The sequence below is a fragment of the Pieris rapae genome, chromosome 1, assembly GCF_905147795.1.
Source record: "Pieris rapae chromosome 1, ilPieRapa1.1, whole genome shotgun sequence".
In the NCBI taxonomy this organism is placed as follows: Eukaryota; Metazoa; Arthropoda; class Insecta; order Lepidoptera; family Pieridae; genus Pieris; species Pieris rapae.
The window spans coordinates 983,180-1,000,990 of NC_059509.1; the positions used below are offsets into that span (position 1 = coordinate 983,180).

Below are 17,811 nucleotides of genomic sequence, written 5' to 3' on the forward strand. Positions count from 1 at the left end.
CCTTGCTTGAACTATTAAATGCATACAATTCATGTACAGACCCTTATCTTTCTCGGATTTAACGTATTTTGATTGTTCAATTTCTAATCACTCTTTTATTTATATCTGCAATCAGATGATATTTTCTTTGGATTTATGAAGCACTGTGTAAGAACTTATTTTAGTTATTAACTTTTAAAATAACGCCGTTTGTTTTTGGTTCCATCCGTAACCAAGCGGCGTCTTTGGTGGCTTAATATATTAATATTTAATACGTCACTAACGAGCTACCGAAGTTATAGGAACTGTTCGTTTGCAAATTAACAGCTACACAGTTAAGCAGCCACGTTTCCAACCGTTCCGTTTAATTTGATTTGGGAAAATATTTCATTAATGCACATCACAGTCATTTGCATGGATTGTGTACGATTAAATGATATAGTTTAAACATTTCGTTGAAATATTATCCGAGATCTATTGGCCAGTGGCTCAGTCTTATTTGGCTCAAATTATCCGCAATTTAATTGGCGCTAAAAACAATGAATGGTTGTCTAGTGGCTGGTAATCACCATTAGCTTCACTGTCCATGGGCTGGACGTCCGTTGGATTTAAATGACACTTTGCAATTTCGCTTCTACCTCATTAATATCGTCAGGGGCGGACTGGCCATACAAGCACGCGCCTGAACTCCCCCAAGCGGAGGCGACGAAAATTAATGAGCTCAGTTTATTGGCAGCCACGCACAAAACTCATATGGGCAATTACGAGCAAAATTGCACTTATTTCACAGGTTAGTAAATGACGCCAATGCTTCAGCCCCCCAGTCCACCCCTGTTCCTAACAGGAAGACTGCAGGGTGATGGTGGTGATTGGTTTATTGGTGTTCAGTGTTCGAATCGCATTCAAGTGTTTCAGAACTTCTATGCGATTCATTTTGATATGATCCCGACGAAATTTGATGTTGTACATTTCCTGCGTTTTTCCTCAACCCTTGTATGCATGCTCTTTTGCACTTTCTAGATTTGAATACGCTTCTGCATTGTACTTATCTTCGCTTCACGACGCTTCGCTCTTCCTGTATCCATTGTGGTGTGTATTGCTTGTTCCTTATAGTGGTTTCTTATTAACGTTTAACATTTTGATCGCAGATGAACTTGTGGATAGAAATTGTGAATGCTGCGTCACATGTTGTATTGACTATGAGGGTTGGCTGCAATTCCAGAATGGATTGTATGGTATTGTGAAAGACCCTTTATTCGAGTTGTTCATTACAACTTGTATAATTCTAAACACACTCTTTCTTGCTTTAGAACACCATGGGATGAGTGAGAATGTTAGACAAGCTTTAGATATAGGGAATAAGGTAAGAGAAGTTTAAAATTTTGCTAATATTTGTTGGAATTCTAAAATTATCATTCTCTCCCCTTTTTTAAGTTTTTGGAATAATATTATTAAATTTGTTAATATTAGGTCCTTACATATGAAATTCACATTTTGGCTACTTTGACCATAACAGACTGCTACTGAATGAGAGCAGCTTCAATTGAAATGTCTAAGACATCCGTACTCAAAGGACCTTGCTCCAAGGGATTATTTTTTTTCTAAATTTGGATAACGTCAAAAAATACATCTCCCGTCACAATACCCCATCATGGGTAGGCGAAACCGCCTTCAAAGATTTTATTGATTCCCGTCCGAATGTTTTTTAGTAAATAGATCAACGAACTATCTACAAGATGGCAAAAGTGCATACATCAATGTTATATACCTTGATTAATTAAATAAAATCTATTTAAAATCTACTTTTGCTTCTTCCCATACAAAACGCGAATTTCATATGTAAAGACTATATATATATAGAAAAAACGTCTTCTTAAAACAGATTTCTTTAATGAATTGTGTCTTATGTGAAACTTCTTTGTTCGCAGGTGTTTACTTCTATTTTTTCTTTAGAGTGTATAATGAAGGTGATGGCAATGAGTAAAGATTACTTCGCATGTGGTTGGAACATATTTGATTTGATCATTGTATCGGCCAGTCTTTTAGATCTCATCTTTGAACTTGTCGATGGGCTGTCTGTTTTGAGAGGTTTGCGATTGGTACGTATTAAAAATAAATTTAATAAAAAACTAGTACATTTAAAAGAGGTTTTATTAATTTCCATCTTTAGCGTCCTACAATTTAAAGGAGAAATTAAAAATCTGTTAAAACGACATCAAAAGGACTACTCATATCTGGTCGTAAAATCTAATACCTAGTCGTAACATCAAATGACTTTGTTATTAAATACCTAAAACAATAGAATTCAGCCGGGACCTTTTTGGTCAATATAACCAGTATGTTGTTCTAAACGATGTCGTCGTAAATGGATCTGACTAGTTTAATGAAGTGTAAAATTATAATTTTAACATTTTAATTAATTAGTAAAATATCGTAAATCTAAAATCGACTTATGTTTTTAAAATTCGTCTTTGTTCACATACATTCTTACATGATGCTATTTTTTTACAGTTACGAGTGTTAAAGTTAGCTCAATCATGGACGACAATGAAAGTGTTGTTGAGTATTATAATATCAACTATAGGTGCTCTCGGTAACCTAACATTCGTGTTAGTTATAGTGATATACATTTTCGCCGTTATCGGTATGCAGTTGTTTTCAAAATCCTATACACCGGATAAATTCGACCCAGACCCAGTACCGAGGTAATTATATATATATATTTTTCCATATTTTTTTATATTTTTCGATATTTTTTATGCAAAATTAAATATTTCATTACTGTTTACATATTTCATCAAAGCACACTTTATATTTGATCTTAATACATATGCATAGCCTTTTAGGTCTGGGCCATTACTGTATCTATTCCGCGATAATATCTAATAGGCAAGTAGATGATCAACCTTCTGTGTCTGACACACACCGTTGAGTTATATACACTACACACACACACACACACAGACACACATTAATCTCGATAATAATAATTAAACAAAAATTTTAGGTGGAACTTCAACGATTTTTTTCATTCATTCATGATGATTTTTCGGATTCTTTGTGGTGAGTGGATAGAGCCTCTTTGGGACTGTATGAGAGCGGAGCAGGCAAGCGGTGCCGAAAGCTGTTTCTTTATATTCCTTCCCGCACTTGTTATGGGCAATTTCATGGTACTTAATCTCTTTCTTGCCTTGCTGCTCAATAGTTTTAACAGCGAAGAGTTGAAGAATAGGAAAGAAGTAAGTTTTTATTTATTTAAATTAATACAAAGTTAAAATATATTATCATAATAAAATTTGATAAATGCAATTCATTGAATCATTTCTGAAAATACTCTTATTATACCTGGGAATCGATCGCATTAAATACTAAACAGTTACCAACATATTATGTATTACTTGCTATATAAAAGTCATATAATAACTATTTTCAATTCTACCACCCTGTATTCATAGTCTAAATGGCACGTTTCTTAGGTTATTTTTCATTACTCGTAATGGGTCGCACTCATGGAATTTTGGGTCAAAACGTGCCATATTTTTAAATATTAGATATAAATGGATATATTTGGTAAATAACTGAAGTTTGAACGCTGTTTTTTGGGTTCTTGACAACAAGACAAGACTACTAATAAATTGTCGATAAAAAAGAAATCTTTTGTAACGTGGTAAATTTGTAATAAATAAATAATAACAAACATTAACATTCTAGGAAGTTGGAGAGGATTCAAAATTAGCTAAAAGTTTCGATAGATTACGTTCAATAGTGAGAAAAAAAGGTTTCCTTATATCGAAAAGTAAAGAGACTGAGAAGAAATCCAAGTTGGAAGAGTTAGTCAACGAATTTATGTTGCAACATCGCACCATGAAGGAGGCAAAAACCTCAATTCCAAGTGAACATCGGTTTTCGGGGTCCATTCAGGAAACCATATTATTCCCCCACGACAATATCTATAGTCATAGTTATCAGGAAGCACTTAACAGGTAACAATTATAAATAAATTTAATGTTCATTCATTATAAAACCTATTTAACTCATTAAGGCATGTATTATGTTTTTGCCCCTGAAATAGATTTTATTTATAAATGAGGATATGATATCTTTTATAAATAAAATCTTGATTTGATTTGGATAACATATTATCAAAAGACACAAAAGGCGTTACAACCCCTAGGGTCTTGAGTTTATGCCAGTTTCGTGATCATTTTTTTCTCAATATGCAAGTAGGTCAACCTTATTCTGGATACATGTCGTCGATTTTGATGTACATCGTGCCGCTCTCCCCACGATGTTAGACGATGATATGATGGATTTTTCAGAAAAAGGTTATCGGTTTGACGTCTGGCTGCTCGACTATACATTAAATATTATTTTCTATTTATAATATATTTTGTTACAGGCCTATCTCTGTAGGGTCCGATTTTGCGTATCCCAATCTCTACCAAATGGGTAACCATGGCAGCCAAGAAACACTAAAAGACGTTCGGGATTTGGCGGCTGAACATAAAATAACCAGTATCAGAGAGGATTCAAAGGAGAATCTCGATGATGCGACAGACCAAGTTGCCGCTCAGAGGCTTCTTAATCAGATGTCTTCGGGTTATCACACACAACCATCTGATTCAAGGGGTAAAGTAACACACGTTTTGATCATTTACTTTATAGACAAGCACAAAGTTTAGGTTAGTATTGATTTTCTGGGAAAAGGGATACTCTTCTTTAATAAAATCCCACGTCGGTTTCCTAACGATGTTTTCCTTCACTAATGACTGTAGTTTCTATTTAGTCCAGAGTTATATGAATCGATAATATTAGGTTCACACGAAATAGTATTAATACAGTACAAGTAATATTTTAGACGACAATGAACACTATGAAATGACCCAAATATCGTGCAAGACTACCCCGGAGAAATCTCGACGGCAAGAGTTGGCAAAACTTTCCAGAGACATCATCAAGAAGCCCGGCGAAGAGGACATGAAGCGTCCCTGGCAAACCTTGGTCTCATACGTAGATGAGTTAACTGTGGGCGGAAGGAAGAACTCGCAGGGACAATACACTGATCCGATGGGAAAATTTCCAGGATTTGGTAAACGGAAAGAACCAAAAGATCCAGAAAATTGCTTTCCACGTCAATGTTATAAAGCGTAAGTCAAACATGCTACTTCTTCTATCATTCCACGGGCATTCCATATTTTATTCTAAAAGGCAAGTCAGCCTGTCTGTGCCTGACATCTGTGGACTATTTTAGTCTAAGGAAGCTTTAGCAAGGAAAACATAGCTGTTTTTCTTACGAGTGAAAGTTAAATTGAAAGAATTGTTACGTAAACTGCCTTAATAAATACAGACGAGAAGTAGATGAGTTTGATCTTCGGACGTCGAGGCAATACGAAGTTCGACCCTTATTATCTCGACGTCCGCCATTCCACAACTTGTTTCAATCAGTTTTTGCTGCGCACCACTATGTACAACCAGCTGCCAACTAAAATATTTTCGACTTAATTCGACTTAGGGTCCTACAGAGCGTTCCAATTCTTTAAAGGACGGCAACACAATTGCGATCACTCTGGCAATGAGTGTCCATGGTCGGCGGTATCATTTAACATCAGATGACCCTCTTGCTCGTTTGTTCTATAAAAAAATGGTATATACTATAAGTGTTTTATTTATTTGTTATATTCATGTGTTCATAATGAGTTCTCATCAATTTGTCTTGAACATTTTAGTATTGTTCCTGACCACTAGATGCCGCTTTTACACAATATTTTATATAGACCGTAAAATACTTGTCAGTACAGTGTACAGTGTTAGTATTTTAAGATGTTTTTAATTATTTTACAGCTGTTCCTGTTGGGACGCATGCATACAAACAAAGTTGGGCCAGAAGTGGATGTTCATTCGCACGTACATCCTTCGTTACGTGGACACACCCGCGTTCGAATGGTTCGTCTTGGTGCTCATCTTCGCGTCCAGTATCACTCTGTGTTTTGAAGACATCCATTTGGAAAAGAACATACCACTTAAGAAAATATTGTACTGGACCAATCTGAGCTTCTGCATGATCTTTGTGATCGAGATGTTTTTCAAATGGATCGCTTTGGGGTTCTACAGATATTTTACGAGTTTCTGGACGCTTTTAGATTTTACGATAGTTTTTGTGAGTATACATATACTTAAAAACATACATATACGTAAAAAACCATCTATGTAATAGTTCTATAAAAAAAACTTAACTTCATATGTAGGATTAACTTTCTTTTTAGGATTAAATTCTTTATTTACATCCTTTGTATTTGTCACACTTTTAAATGTAAGTATATGTTTCAGCCAATGTTTTAACCAATAAAATCATTTTCCAGGTTTCAGTGTTTAGTTTATTGATAGAGGAGAATGAGAATTTAAAAGTGTTACGATCTTTAAGAACATTACGAGCCTTGAGACCTCTGAGAGCGATTTCGAGATGGCAAGGCATGAGGATTGTAGTCAATGCGCTCATGTATGCAATACCTAGTATTTTCAATGTATTGCTGGTCTGTCTAGTGTTTTGGTTAATCTTTTCGATAATGGGAGTGCAGTTTTTTGGCGGGAAGTTTTTTAAATGTGTGGATGAGGATGGAGATTTGTTACCCTTAGAGGTATGTATAAATATAAATTACTATCAAACATGAGTAACTGGGTAAGCGAGAAAACTATTAATGAGAGTATATACCGGGTCCCGTCATTGCCTTCTTAAAACCTCTATGAAACCTCGATAAGTGAGATTGATATTTGCCTATTCAGTGAAATACCTCAATAACAGACAATGAGATCGTAGTCCCTTGAACTCTCATTTATCCAGGATTGACTGTACATTTTGATTTGACTATCCATTCATTCATGACATACCTAATGGGTTGAATTTCCGTCAAAAAAAACAATTAAACATAAGTCTCTTATTAGGGCTCCAACACATCTGGATATTAAAAGACATACTTTTTTCGAACAGAAAAAATCTTTCAAAATAATTTATATTTTCAGATAGTTAATGACAAGTGGGAGTGTTATTATAACAACTTTTCATGGATAAATTCTAAGATATCTTTCGACCACGTTGGTATAGCGTACTTAGCATTATTCCAAGTTGCAACTTTCGAGGGTTGGATGGAGGTTATGGCTGACGCGGTGGACGCCAGAGGAGTAGACCTACAACCGGCGAGAGAAGCCAACATCTACGCCTACATTTACTTCATAATTTTCATTGTATGCGGATCATTCTTCACACTTAATCTATTCATAGGAGTAATTATAGATAACTTCAATATGCTCAAAAAGAAGGTAAGGCAGCTGTCAAATCACCTGACGTTTGACATTTGACAATTGACATTTTTGATAAACCGCTCTCTTGTTATAGTACGAGGGAGGTGTGCTAGAGATGTTTCTGACGGAAAGCCAGAAGCACTATTACACCGCAATGAAGAAGTTGGGTAGAAAAAAGCCACAGAAAGTAATAAAAAGGCCGAGAAATCAATTTTTAGCGATGTTTTACGATTTGTCGAATTCGCGTAGATTTGAAATAGCTATATTCGTATTGATATTCTTGAATATGCTCACGATGGGCATCGAGCATTATGACCAACCGCATTCCGTATTCTTCGTGCTAGAAGTTAGTAACGCGTTTTTTACAACGGTTTTCGGATTAGGTGAGTTATCTTTTATTGAATTTTATAATTGGATTTTGAAGCTACACTAAAACTAGAAGATCCGACAGACGTCTTAAATACAAAAATAATATCTAATAATTTTCGACTCCATTTGATTACACGAAAGATGTTATCAAAATCTGTCCAGCCGTTAAGAAGTTTAACTACGAACACATGCACAGAAGATTTATATATTATATTTACCATTGCTATATAGATAAATAAACTAAATACCGACTGCATCGCCATCTGCCGGGCTGATTTTTGAATCTAAACTATCCAGGGCGCCATCCAAACGATTACAAAAAAATTCAAATGTAATAACAAAACTAACACAGATTTGATAATAATGAGTAATGAGAAATAAAGTTTTTTACGTTTCTCTCTTTCTTCTTGCTTAATGCACATGGTTTGAATAAGCATTGGGGTTATATACAAGGGTGACGGTAAATACGTCTTCCCAAAGCTCCAATGGGAAGGTGAATTGTGGGTAATGATTTAATGAATATATATTTTTTCAGAGGCAATAGTAAAAATTATAGGTCTAAGGTATCATTATTTCACGGTACCGTGGAACGTATTTGACTTTCTTCTAGTCTTGGCCTCAATATTAGGTATATTAATGGAGGATATTATGATCGATTTACCGATATCGCCCACGCTATTACGAGTAGTAAGAGTTTTTCGCATAGGAAGAATTTTAAGACTGATTAAAGTAAGTAGACCTTTTTAAACTAAACTTATTAGTAGATAGTTTTTTCCGAGGCACCATCACTATGAGGAACCAGGCTCCGGTTTACGGGCTACGTCCAGGCTACTAGGCTAGGAGGATCATGATGTTAAGTTATACCGCTCATGTCTAAGAGCGGTATAACTCATGACTCTCAAAGTCAAGGCTCGCAAGCGCGGTGCTGGTCTTTTCAGAATTGGCATGAACTTTTCTTAAAGAACCCTCAGTCGAATAGGTTCGGAAATACTTCAGTGGGCAGCTGGTTCCACATAATAGTGGTATTTGGCAAAAACTATCTTAAAAACGCTCATCACCTTGACTTTCTATGATGAAATTTTCCATTTTTGAGTAGAAAAATAGTTTGTTTGTTGTTTTGCAGGCCGCTAAGGGCATTAGGAAACTGCTATTCGCACTGGTCGTGTCTCTACCGGCCCTCTTCAACATCGGTGCCTTGCTATCATTGATAACGTTCATCTACGCTATCATCGGGATGTCTGTTTTCGGCCACGTGAAAGAGCAAGGTGCATTAGATGATATCGTCAATTTTCAAACGTTTGGTAGGAGTATGCAATTACTTTTTCGGTGAGTTTTATATTCATTTATTATCTACAGTTTATGTTATAGTAGTTTATATATTCGAACAAATATAAGCGTAGGTAACCAGGTTTTAGAAGATAAATCACTCCTTATATGGATATTGTATTATTTTTACTGTTAAGATCCCTATCCTTGGAATTGATTCCCCAGTTCAAACAAATTGTATGGCTCAAACTTGGCGGTTAAAAAGAGTGACTGAGTTTATTGCCGGTACTTCTTGCCGCTTTACGCCCTTGACTTGCGAACTGGTAGTAAATGTAAATTTGAAACAAATAACATATTTTCTGTTGACGTTGTTAAGTGTATATAGTCAGCTATATTAATAAAGATATTTTGAGTTCGATATTGATATATTTGCGGTAATATAGAGCGGTTTTAGTGGGCGTCATGTGGGTTGAGTGTGAGTGAATAAATACGGTACAATATTAAATTTAGATTCCTTTTAACAACACTAATAATACTACCGTAAAATTTAACGAACAGTAATGTTCAGAGCACTCTGCTCTGATCGGTCGTAACAATATTAGTACTTTTATTCGTTAAGTTTGAAAACTATGAAACAATTAAAAATAACAAAACCAATAATTAAATTATAATTCTTAAAAGTAATCTCAATTATTAACCAATGCAATAATGAATCCTAGCATTCTCTGACATATAAAAAAGGAATTAAATATAAAACCAATCGTTGATTTGTTATGAATCTCTTAATGGTACGTAGAAAGATCCTCTCCATGGGTGACGCTTGGCTGAACTTTCTTTATCATATTCCAAAACAAACACATTTCCGAGTTTATCTTAATTTTAACCGTTTCAGTCTAATGACATCAGCGGGATGGAACGATGTCCTGGAATCGCTTATGATTCAGCCCCCAGACTGTGAACTCGGTGATCATGGTCACTCAAATGGAAACTGCGGAAGCCCCCTCTTAGCGATCACATACTTCACGTCATTCATTATTATTAGCTATATGATTGTGATAAACATGTACATAGCGATAATTCTAGAGAATTTTAACCAAGCTCATCAAGAGGAAGAGATTGGTATAGTTGAAGACGACCTAGAAATGTTTTATATTCGATGGTCTAAGTAAGTATTAATGTTATTAAAAAAAATATCAACATACAAAAAGAATATGAAGCACTGACATAGCCATCGTACAGATGGTTATCGTAATTTTAGGTCTAAGCCTAAGGTTTCTGTATGTGTTTCATGATTATTGCAGTGTTTTCGAAGGTTTTTAACAAATTGACCCCACCCTCACTGTGAGGCCTGAACCTCTCGTTGGGAAACACTGTTCTACAGTGATTTATGAATCACGTGTGTTAGTAAGATTCTTAAACTGATTTTGAAGATGGATTAATAAGGCAGTTTCAAATATCTAATTTGCTAGTGTCAATGATTATTTAATGCTAAGCACAGTTCTAACCGGTTATATTAAGTAACGAATGTTTCCAGGTACGACCCCCACGCAACACAATTCATAAGTTTTGCTCAACTATCAGACTTTATAGCGTCTTTAGATCCCCCTCTAGGTATTTCTAAGCCAAATACAGTAGCGTTAGTCAGTTTTAACCTACCCATCGCGAGGGGTAACAAAATCCATTGTTTAGACATATTACATGCCCTTGTGAAGCACGTGTTAGGACACGTGGAGGAAACAGACACATTCCGACAGCTACAGGAGCAGATGGATATTAAGTTCAAGAAGCAATTTCCGACCAGGAAGGAATTGGAAATCGTTTCTTCTACGAGAATATGGAAGAGAGAGGATAAGGCCGCGCGCACGGTGCAGCGGACGTGGAGGGATTACCAGAAGTAAGTTTTTTTTATAGAACAGGGGAAAAACAGACCTTACTACACCCATAGACGATCGACTGTAGTAATCTCTGAGTGATTTATTTATAAGTCTTATAACAGCGTGTATGCTTTAAACATACAAAAAAGACGTCACAAATTTTACACACTCATACTTTGTTTGTCAATTATATTAGAACATACAACAAATCAAACTAGGGATATATAAATTTTACGTGAGTTTCTAAGATCTTGTTCTGAATCTTGACACCTTCGATCAAAGTATTTCATTATTTAAATGCCACCATACAAAACTCTGGATAAAAAAAAACAAGCAAACAGCAATAAACTAAATAGAACTTAAACCTCATTAAGAGCATGATACAGAGAATTAAACTAATAAGATTGTTGTAAATATATCAATATTTTCAATATGTCGGTTATATATATTAGAAAATAAGCGGTCCTCCATACGTGAGGTTAAATCAAAAATTATAAAACGGTAGTCGGTGTTTAGAAGCTGGCCATTAATATATAATAATAATATATAATGGCCAAAAAAAAATATTTTTGCGGCCGGAACAAATTCCTTAGGACGTTTCAGGGCATGACGCCATCGCAGTGATTGTAGTTATACTACAGATGCAAAAACCTGTTATAAAAATTAATGTATCTGAAAGCTTATTACAGACAACTATTTCAGGCGTAAAAATCGCAGCCCATCGCAAGAGGAGGAGAGTACCAAATGGTCGCCTGGCGGGGGTTGGGGCGGCCGGCTTAGTGCTTTGCTCCACGTACGAAGGGGATCACATGCTTCAAGTAGAAAGTCTTCTAGAGCCTCTGACGCCTCCGATATCAGCGAGATTGGAGGCGCTTGGCTCAACTTGCCGCTATTACTGCTACCTGGAGCGCCACCAGGCGACCAGGTTAGCATAAAATTTATAGGAGTCGCATGTCAAACTTCTAGGTGTTCTAGATGAGTAAGGTTATAAAGGGTTTAGCATGGTTCATTTAAACTTTGTTTATTAAAATAATATGTTTTTGCGACATTTACTTGTGCAAACGAAAAAAAAATTGAAAATTTTATTTTACGGTTATAGAAAAAACGACGCTAACAATAGAAAAAAGGTATTTAATACATGGAAAGTTTTATTATAACGCATTATCTAGTGAAATAAAGTTGAGTTAAATTTCACAACTACGTAAAATGCTGACTATAGCTAACTTCAGGGTGTGGGTTTTTTGTGACGGTGTGCGCGCACATCCAAAAAATTTATCATAATTATTACCTAATGCGCCAAAAGAAGTATTATAACTTCAAAAACTTATGGAAAGTCTTTACATTCCGAAGTTTTTTGCATAGCACAGGTTCAAATTAAAATACCAAGTAAATGCCTCAAAACCTAGTGTAAACGCTAGACCATTAGCATTTAGAATCATTATCATTTGTTTAATCGTCTTTAGGCTAGCGGTTCAGAGGGTCCTCCCCCACGACGGAGGTCAGCGTACGGTTTGCCACTGTTTCTTCGTCATCAAGACGCCGTAGATGAAGACGGTGGCCCGAAACGAGCAGGTTCATATGTAATGTTTGGCTTTTTGTGTCTTTCCTTATTGTAGCTTATTGCTGGACGATTTTTGCTCTACCATAAAATATAGGATTGTTTACGAAATGTATCGACACTGTTGTCGAATTTGAATACAACGTCAATAAAAACTTTGGTAAGACCGAAGAGAGAGTATGGCAAAAATTACCAGCATTATTTTAGCCTTTCTTCTACCTTCTTCTCTTCTGTCGCCCTTTAGATGTTTAAGTGGTATATGCTTGTTTTATAAATACTCCCAGATCGGCCTTGATATTTGGCGCTGATCCTATATGCTTTGGATGTTTGCTTAGCCCTGGAAGCTCATAAGATGGGAAAATATTTAACATAACAATATCCATCACCCTGTTCTCTTTCTTATCTCGCCTTATTCTTGTATCACATTATTAATACATCACATTAAAAGCTCTACGCATAAACAACTTTTACACCTTAACACATAATTGTTAAGCTCATAATTGCAGGTTCCCTTCGGGTAACGTCTCGAAATTCCGCGCGACGAGCTACAACCCCAGCGAGAGTCGGCACTCCGTCGCCCAACGCGAACAGCTTAGTCAGCATTTTAGTCACCGAGGCGTCTCCGGACGCCGTCCCACCCCCATCAGCGCCCCCTACCGTCGTCAAAGTATTAGTACACAGAGAGAGCGACGAACAACCCAGCTGATCTACAACTGAAGAGCCGCCGGCTCCAAACTAGCCAATAAACACTTAGTGAGTGTCAAAATCGAATATTGTGTTCAGACACGGGTATTTCAGTGATATAGATATTATTTCGATTCGATAGACTAGCGACGATAAAGTATTAAACAAATATTAAGATTGACACATAAACTTCCGAAATGCAATAATATAATAATTCGATGAGCAAACAATTGCTTAGTTAGATGACTTTGTTAAAATTGTTTTTGTCAGCTTTTAGTGCTGATTCGTTTGAGGCTGTTTTGATTGCGATAGTATAGTTGACAGTTGTTATTGTAAATATAATGGTTAAGCTGTGGCCGAAATTTAATAGCTTGTTATTATTCATAACGCGTTAATAGGTAAACCAATGCCGTTCGAATCAGATAGTAGTTAAACCACAGGATTGCCTTAAAAATAGTTTTTAAAAGTTATAATGCAATTGCATGTTTAGTATCTACAGTTTCGAAATTCCCCGCCTTTACCTCGTCACAGCGAATGTGTAAAGATTTCTCTGCTGCCAGATTTAACAGGTAACATATAGCGTATATACCATGATTTAAATTTCCCTTGTGTTTCTAGCTAACGTGAACTTGGAGTTTTAAAATATAATCTAAAAATTTCTGTTTTTTCCGAATTCCATTTACTGAAACTATACAAATCAAAGGCAGCAGCGAAGTCTCCATTTTAATAGCTCAAATCGTAGAAATTAAAAACTTAATTTTAATAGCAATAAACCGCACAAATTACGATTTATTAGAAATAGCCATAATAGTAATTAATTCAGATTAAGCTTACTTATTAAATGCACTTCGCAAACACGCTATATATAAATCTGCAGTATGATTAGTTTGAATTGGTCAACACGGACAGTCTTAATGAATAAATAAAATAATATTTCCGGCTCGAAGGATCAAAAGTAATGTAGCAGCGAATACCAAAAAAATAGACCGAGGGGAAAGTGGAATGCGGTGTATAAATATTAAATATGGAATCACCACACACTGTTATTCCTACAGAAAATCTGAACAGAGGACAATAGGTAGGTACTTAGATGGAATGAAACAACACATGGGCGCTTCTACAGTGTGGAGAAACTTTAATATAATATTGACTGTTACCAGTCCCTCCAGAGATATATAATTCTTTATATTCATAAATTGTTACTTGATGTACAGGTATGTATAGCGTGTAAGCGTGGGGCTTTATATTCGACAATATTCCAATGTAGGCTGATATTTAAACGAAATCCTGTCAATTTCAACCTTGCCTTTTATCTTTACAATGTTTCTAGTGCTTTCATCTATATTCCCGTCCAAATATCTTACTTTAAAGCATTTTCAGCAAGTACGGCTTAGATAAGCTTTTAAACGCCGTTTTCTTGTATTCTGTGTCAGTATTCAATACGCCATTTATAATCTGTTTGGGGGTTATGTGAAATGGTGTTCAGATTTCAAAGTACCGTATCGCACTTTTGATGCCGCTTCGGTGAATTGTTCGCTGATTAAAGCGCGTCTTTAAAATCTTTTAATACTAGTTAAACATGAACGTGCTAGTTCATTATTAGTTTGAATCGTGCATTGTAATGGCGCCCTTATTACTTTGGCTTTAGTTTTTATTTTCTATGCATACAAATTTAATCGAACTTGCTTTAACCGCATATAGACAATAGACATTTTTCAAAACGCTTCATTCTAATCTAGATTTTGAAGTGATTTGTCGTTATCTATCATTTTACTTTACAGTTTACGTAAAAGTTGGTTAAATATTGAACTTGACTTAAGTTACACTTGTCATAACCGTCAACGTCAAGCAATATTTATTAAATTATGAAAATTGGTTAATAATAAACCTGATTTTTTGTCTATTCCAATGCTACTTTATCTATGCAGACTCATTCTACAAACGTTATGTAAATAATTACTGCAATAATATTTCATAAAAAATCATATTAAGTAGAATTTAAATTAGATTACTTTTTAACTCTATAATGTACAATGTACATTTAAAAAAATTGTAGTTAGCGAAATTACATTATAATCATGTGTTGACGACATATGATCATTTTAATATACTGTATAATATGTAAATAAATGTTTAAGAAAAACTGCGAAATATAATTTTCTTCCGAGGTACAAATATAAATTAACCATGTTGAAAACTATAATTAAAGAAAAACATGAACTTTTGTATTATTTATTTATTCCTTCCCTTACTTCTCTAGATTTGTAATAGTCAGAGTTTATCAGCTCATAAGTAGTTAAACCGAATTCAAAGCCGTAAATCTGAATCTGAGATACATTGTCTTGACATAGAATTAAACAAAACTTTCCGCGCTTCTCGCTATTTAGCTTAGATAAATTAAACAATGCACAGAACGGTGCAAGATAAAGTTTATTTGTCGTAGCCGGCGGTAAATGGGCATTTCTGGATACAAATTAATGCTAATTCTAATGAGAATAATTTAGAACTAATAATATCTCTATAGTTTGATATTTTGTACCGTCTATTTAATATTATTAACACATCAACTAAATAATACTAAACACTCTTTTAAAAATGAGAGTTTAAGGAATTAAAAAAGAAACAGTTATAATCTATTGCAAACATAACAGTACCATCTACAATATTTGTACACACACAGACAGCGTTGCCAACGTCGTCTTCATCTTCTACGTCTTTTTTCGTAGATCCACGTATTTTAGGCCTATCCTGAAAACCTACGAACTTCATTCACAGAATGTTCGTATTTTTATAATTTTATATATTTTTTCTTTAATAAAGAAACATACTGTAATAGTAACCCTGTGCCAACGCAAGATCATATTAAACTTTTTAATAATAACATTTATTATACAAATTTAATTTACCAGAAAATAATAATGAAAAAAAACTTGCTTTATTCAGGTTTACCTACCCTTTTGAAAATAAAGTAGATTTAGTAAAACTACTTTATTTTCAAAAAAAATAAAGTAGATTTAGTATGGATTTAGTATATATATTTGGATTTTGATCCATGTTGGCAACACTGCATGCAGGCCAAGAAAGGGAAAAAAAATTGTACACACTGGGTCAGTACCCAGTGTTCATTATACAGTTATAATAATTCCAATATATTTTTTGTTTGGTGTGTGAGAACATGAGAAGACAAAGATGATATAATTCATTGCCTGAGTGAGCATCATATAAAAAAGTCAAATGCAGTCTGCACATATCTATATATAGTTTCATCTTTGAAGAGTTATAGAAAAATATTTTGCTAAATAAGAATCTTCTAATAAGCCTTACAAGTTGTTGTTTGCTTGTAATATTTCAAACTAAAGATGTTATTAGCATTGAAAGTTTTATCTCTCTAGTGGAAGTGACAATCTTGTGTTGTACAGAATGTATTAAAGAAATACTTCACTAAACATAAAGTATGTGAATGTAATATAAATAGTAATACACAGATGTTTAAATAATGTCCCTTGACATTTAATAAAAGTAGTATTAAATTTCTATTATTTAATTTTAAGATTGTTCTAGGAATATTAAAACTCTATAAAATTAAGCAACAAACTGTAATGTGATTTAAATCTACTTGGTGGAGACTCGGGTACGACGGTTCCACGAGAAGTTAAGTCCATAGCTCTTGGTCTTGAATTCTTTCTCTGTTTTGGGACAATCAAGATACCACACCCAACCATTCTTTTCGCAGTGCTCTATGGCTTCATCAGGGTTTGTGAACTGGAGTTTCATATTAGATAGTGGGTCACCAGTTGACGTCCAACCCATGAGAGGATTCTCCCAACGCTGCCTTGTATCAAATTCCATTTCCCAGTGGTGTATATTGTTGGTACCACTTTGCATAGAATTCTTGGGTGGTTGGTAAATACGAACTCTGCGGCATCGGACATGTTCCTCAGGTACTCCAGTAATTGGTGAAAGGTCTACCTATAATCGATAGGAATCAAATAGCTACAAGTATTCTATATATAAGTTTTAAAATAACATGGCAATATCAAAAATATCTTGGTTAATATTAGTATTCTAGTTTAAAATCACAGAAATTGTGAGAAAAATTCATCTACTATGTTAATTTTACCAAGGTGGGGCCCAAATCTTAGGATGAATTAAATTTAAATAAATTAAATCTTAGGTTTTCTCCTTAAAAACAAACTCTAGACTAAAACGCATTAGATTTCAACCTACTAACCTTAGTTGGTACACAAATTTGTGATTCATACAACTGCTTCTCCTTGGTTTCTTCAGGCAAGGCTATTACGGTTTCTGTGTCAATTTTTGGGGCTTCCTTCCGTGATGTAGGATCCCGGCTGGCAAATCGAGACGAAGATGTTGAAAACGCAGGTAGGGACCTACTGAGTTGTAATGGTTTATAAGAATTAGTTAAATTCAAATAACAGTAATGATTTTAATAAAAAAATCAATATTACCTTGATAATGTAGGCATGGAAAGCCGTGTCGCTGTTGCAATAGCTTTAAGCATGTTTCCTGTGGTGATCTACCTTTAAAAGATGCTCTTGTTCCTAAATTTTGTAATTTGTGATTATCCAACAATTTTCATCGATACTCGAAAGATACACTTTTCAATTTCAAATGTAAATTGTAATATGTCACTTTTGATTTTCGTATAATATGTCAAAAGTTGAGGAAGGTTTTTTTATGGCTTTTTTTGCCATTTGATTTGTTTTGCCTTTCTATTGACGTTTCACTGTAACGTTATACAAATCCGTCACGATGACTTACAAA

General features: G+C 34.7%; 2 protein-coding genes across 6 annotated transcripts in view; one reads left to right on the forward strand and one right to left on the reverse strand.

Annotated features, from left to right (window-relative positions):
- LOC110994432 (sodium channel protein 60E) overlaps nucleotides 1-15,109 on the forward strand; it is a 121,746-nt gene extending 106,637 nt beyond the window's left edge. Inside the window, exons 12-31 of one of the 4 annotated variants that reach the window (XM_022261056.2) lie at nucleotides 635-769; nucleotides 1,128-1,214; nucleotides 1,290-1,342; nucleotides 1,908-2,078; nucleotides 2,491-2,684; nucleotides 2,987-3,218; nucleotides 3,691-3,962; nucleotides 4,379-4,608; nucleotides 4,838-5,126; nucleotides 5,821-6,136; nucleotides 6,339-6,614; nucleotides 6,997-7,293; nucleotides 7,370-7,658; nucleotides 8,180-8,373; nucleotides 8,768-8,970; nucleotides 9,803-10,075; nucleotides 10,445-10,804; nucleotides 11,487-11,709; nucleotides 12,248-12,356; nucleotides 12,849-15,109. In XM_022261056.2, coding sequence (XP_022116748.2) covers nucleotides 635-769; nucleotides 1,128-1,214; nucleotides 1,290-1,342; nucleotides 1,908-2,078; nucleotides 2,491-2,684; nucleotides 2,987-3,218; nucleotides 3,691-3,962; nucleotides 4,379-4,608; nucleotides 4,838-5,126; nucleotides 5,821-6,136; nucleotides 6,339-6,614; nucleotides 6,997-7,293; nucleotides 7,370-7,658; nucleotides 8,180-8,373; nucleotides 8,768-8,970; nucleotides 9,803-10,075; nucleotides 10,445-10,804; nucleotides 11,487-11,709; nucleotides 12,248-12,356; nucleotides 12,849-13,048 — 4,403 coding nt within the window. In that variant the 3' untranslated portion in view covers nucleotides 13,049-15,109. Of the gene's footprint in view, nucleotides 1-634; nucleotides 770-1,127; nucleotides 1,343-1,907; nucleotides 2,079-2,490; nucleotides 2,685-2,986; nucleotides 3,219-3,690; nucleotides 3,963-4,378; nucleotides 4,609-4,837; nucleotides 5,127-5,820; nucleotides 6,137-6,338; nucleotides 6,615-6,996; nucleotides 7,294-7,369; nucleotides 7,659-8,179; nucleotides 8,374-8,767; nucleotides 8,971-9,802; nucleotides 10,076-10,444; nucleotides 10,805-11,486; nucleotides 11,710-12,247; nucleotides 12,365-12,848 lie in introns of all 4 variants that reach the window. The other 3 variants (XM_045634732.1, XM_045634739.1, XM_045634743.1) reach the window with 3 other exon arrangements.
- Nucleotides 15,110-16,551: 1,442 nt separating this feature from the next.
- Nucleotides 16,552-17,664, reverse strand: LOC110994455 (NADH dehydrogenase [ubiquinone] iron-sulfur protein 4, mitochondrial). 2 transcript variants are annotated; one of them, XM_022261086.2, is made up of 3 exons: nucleotides 17,496-17,664; nucleotides 17,258-17,417; nucleotides 16,552-16,995 (listed from the first exon to the last, which is right to left on the reverse strand). In XM_022261086.2, exons 1-3 carry the CDS (start codon nucleotides 17,546-17,548, stop codon nucleotides 16,639-16,641), a joined length of 570 nt encoding a protein of 189 aa, XP_022116778.1. In that variant the 5' UTR covers nucleotides 17,549-17,664; the 3' UTR covers nucleotides 16,552-16,638. The 2 variants fall into 2 exon arrangements, with proteins under 2 accessions (XP_022116778.1, XP_022116777.1); XM_022261085.2 differs by having other exon boundaries at nucleotides 17,258-17,420; nucleotides 17,496-17,663.
- Between the last annotated feature and the right edge of the window lie 147 nt (nucleotides 17,665-17,811).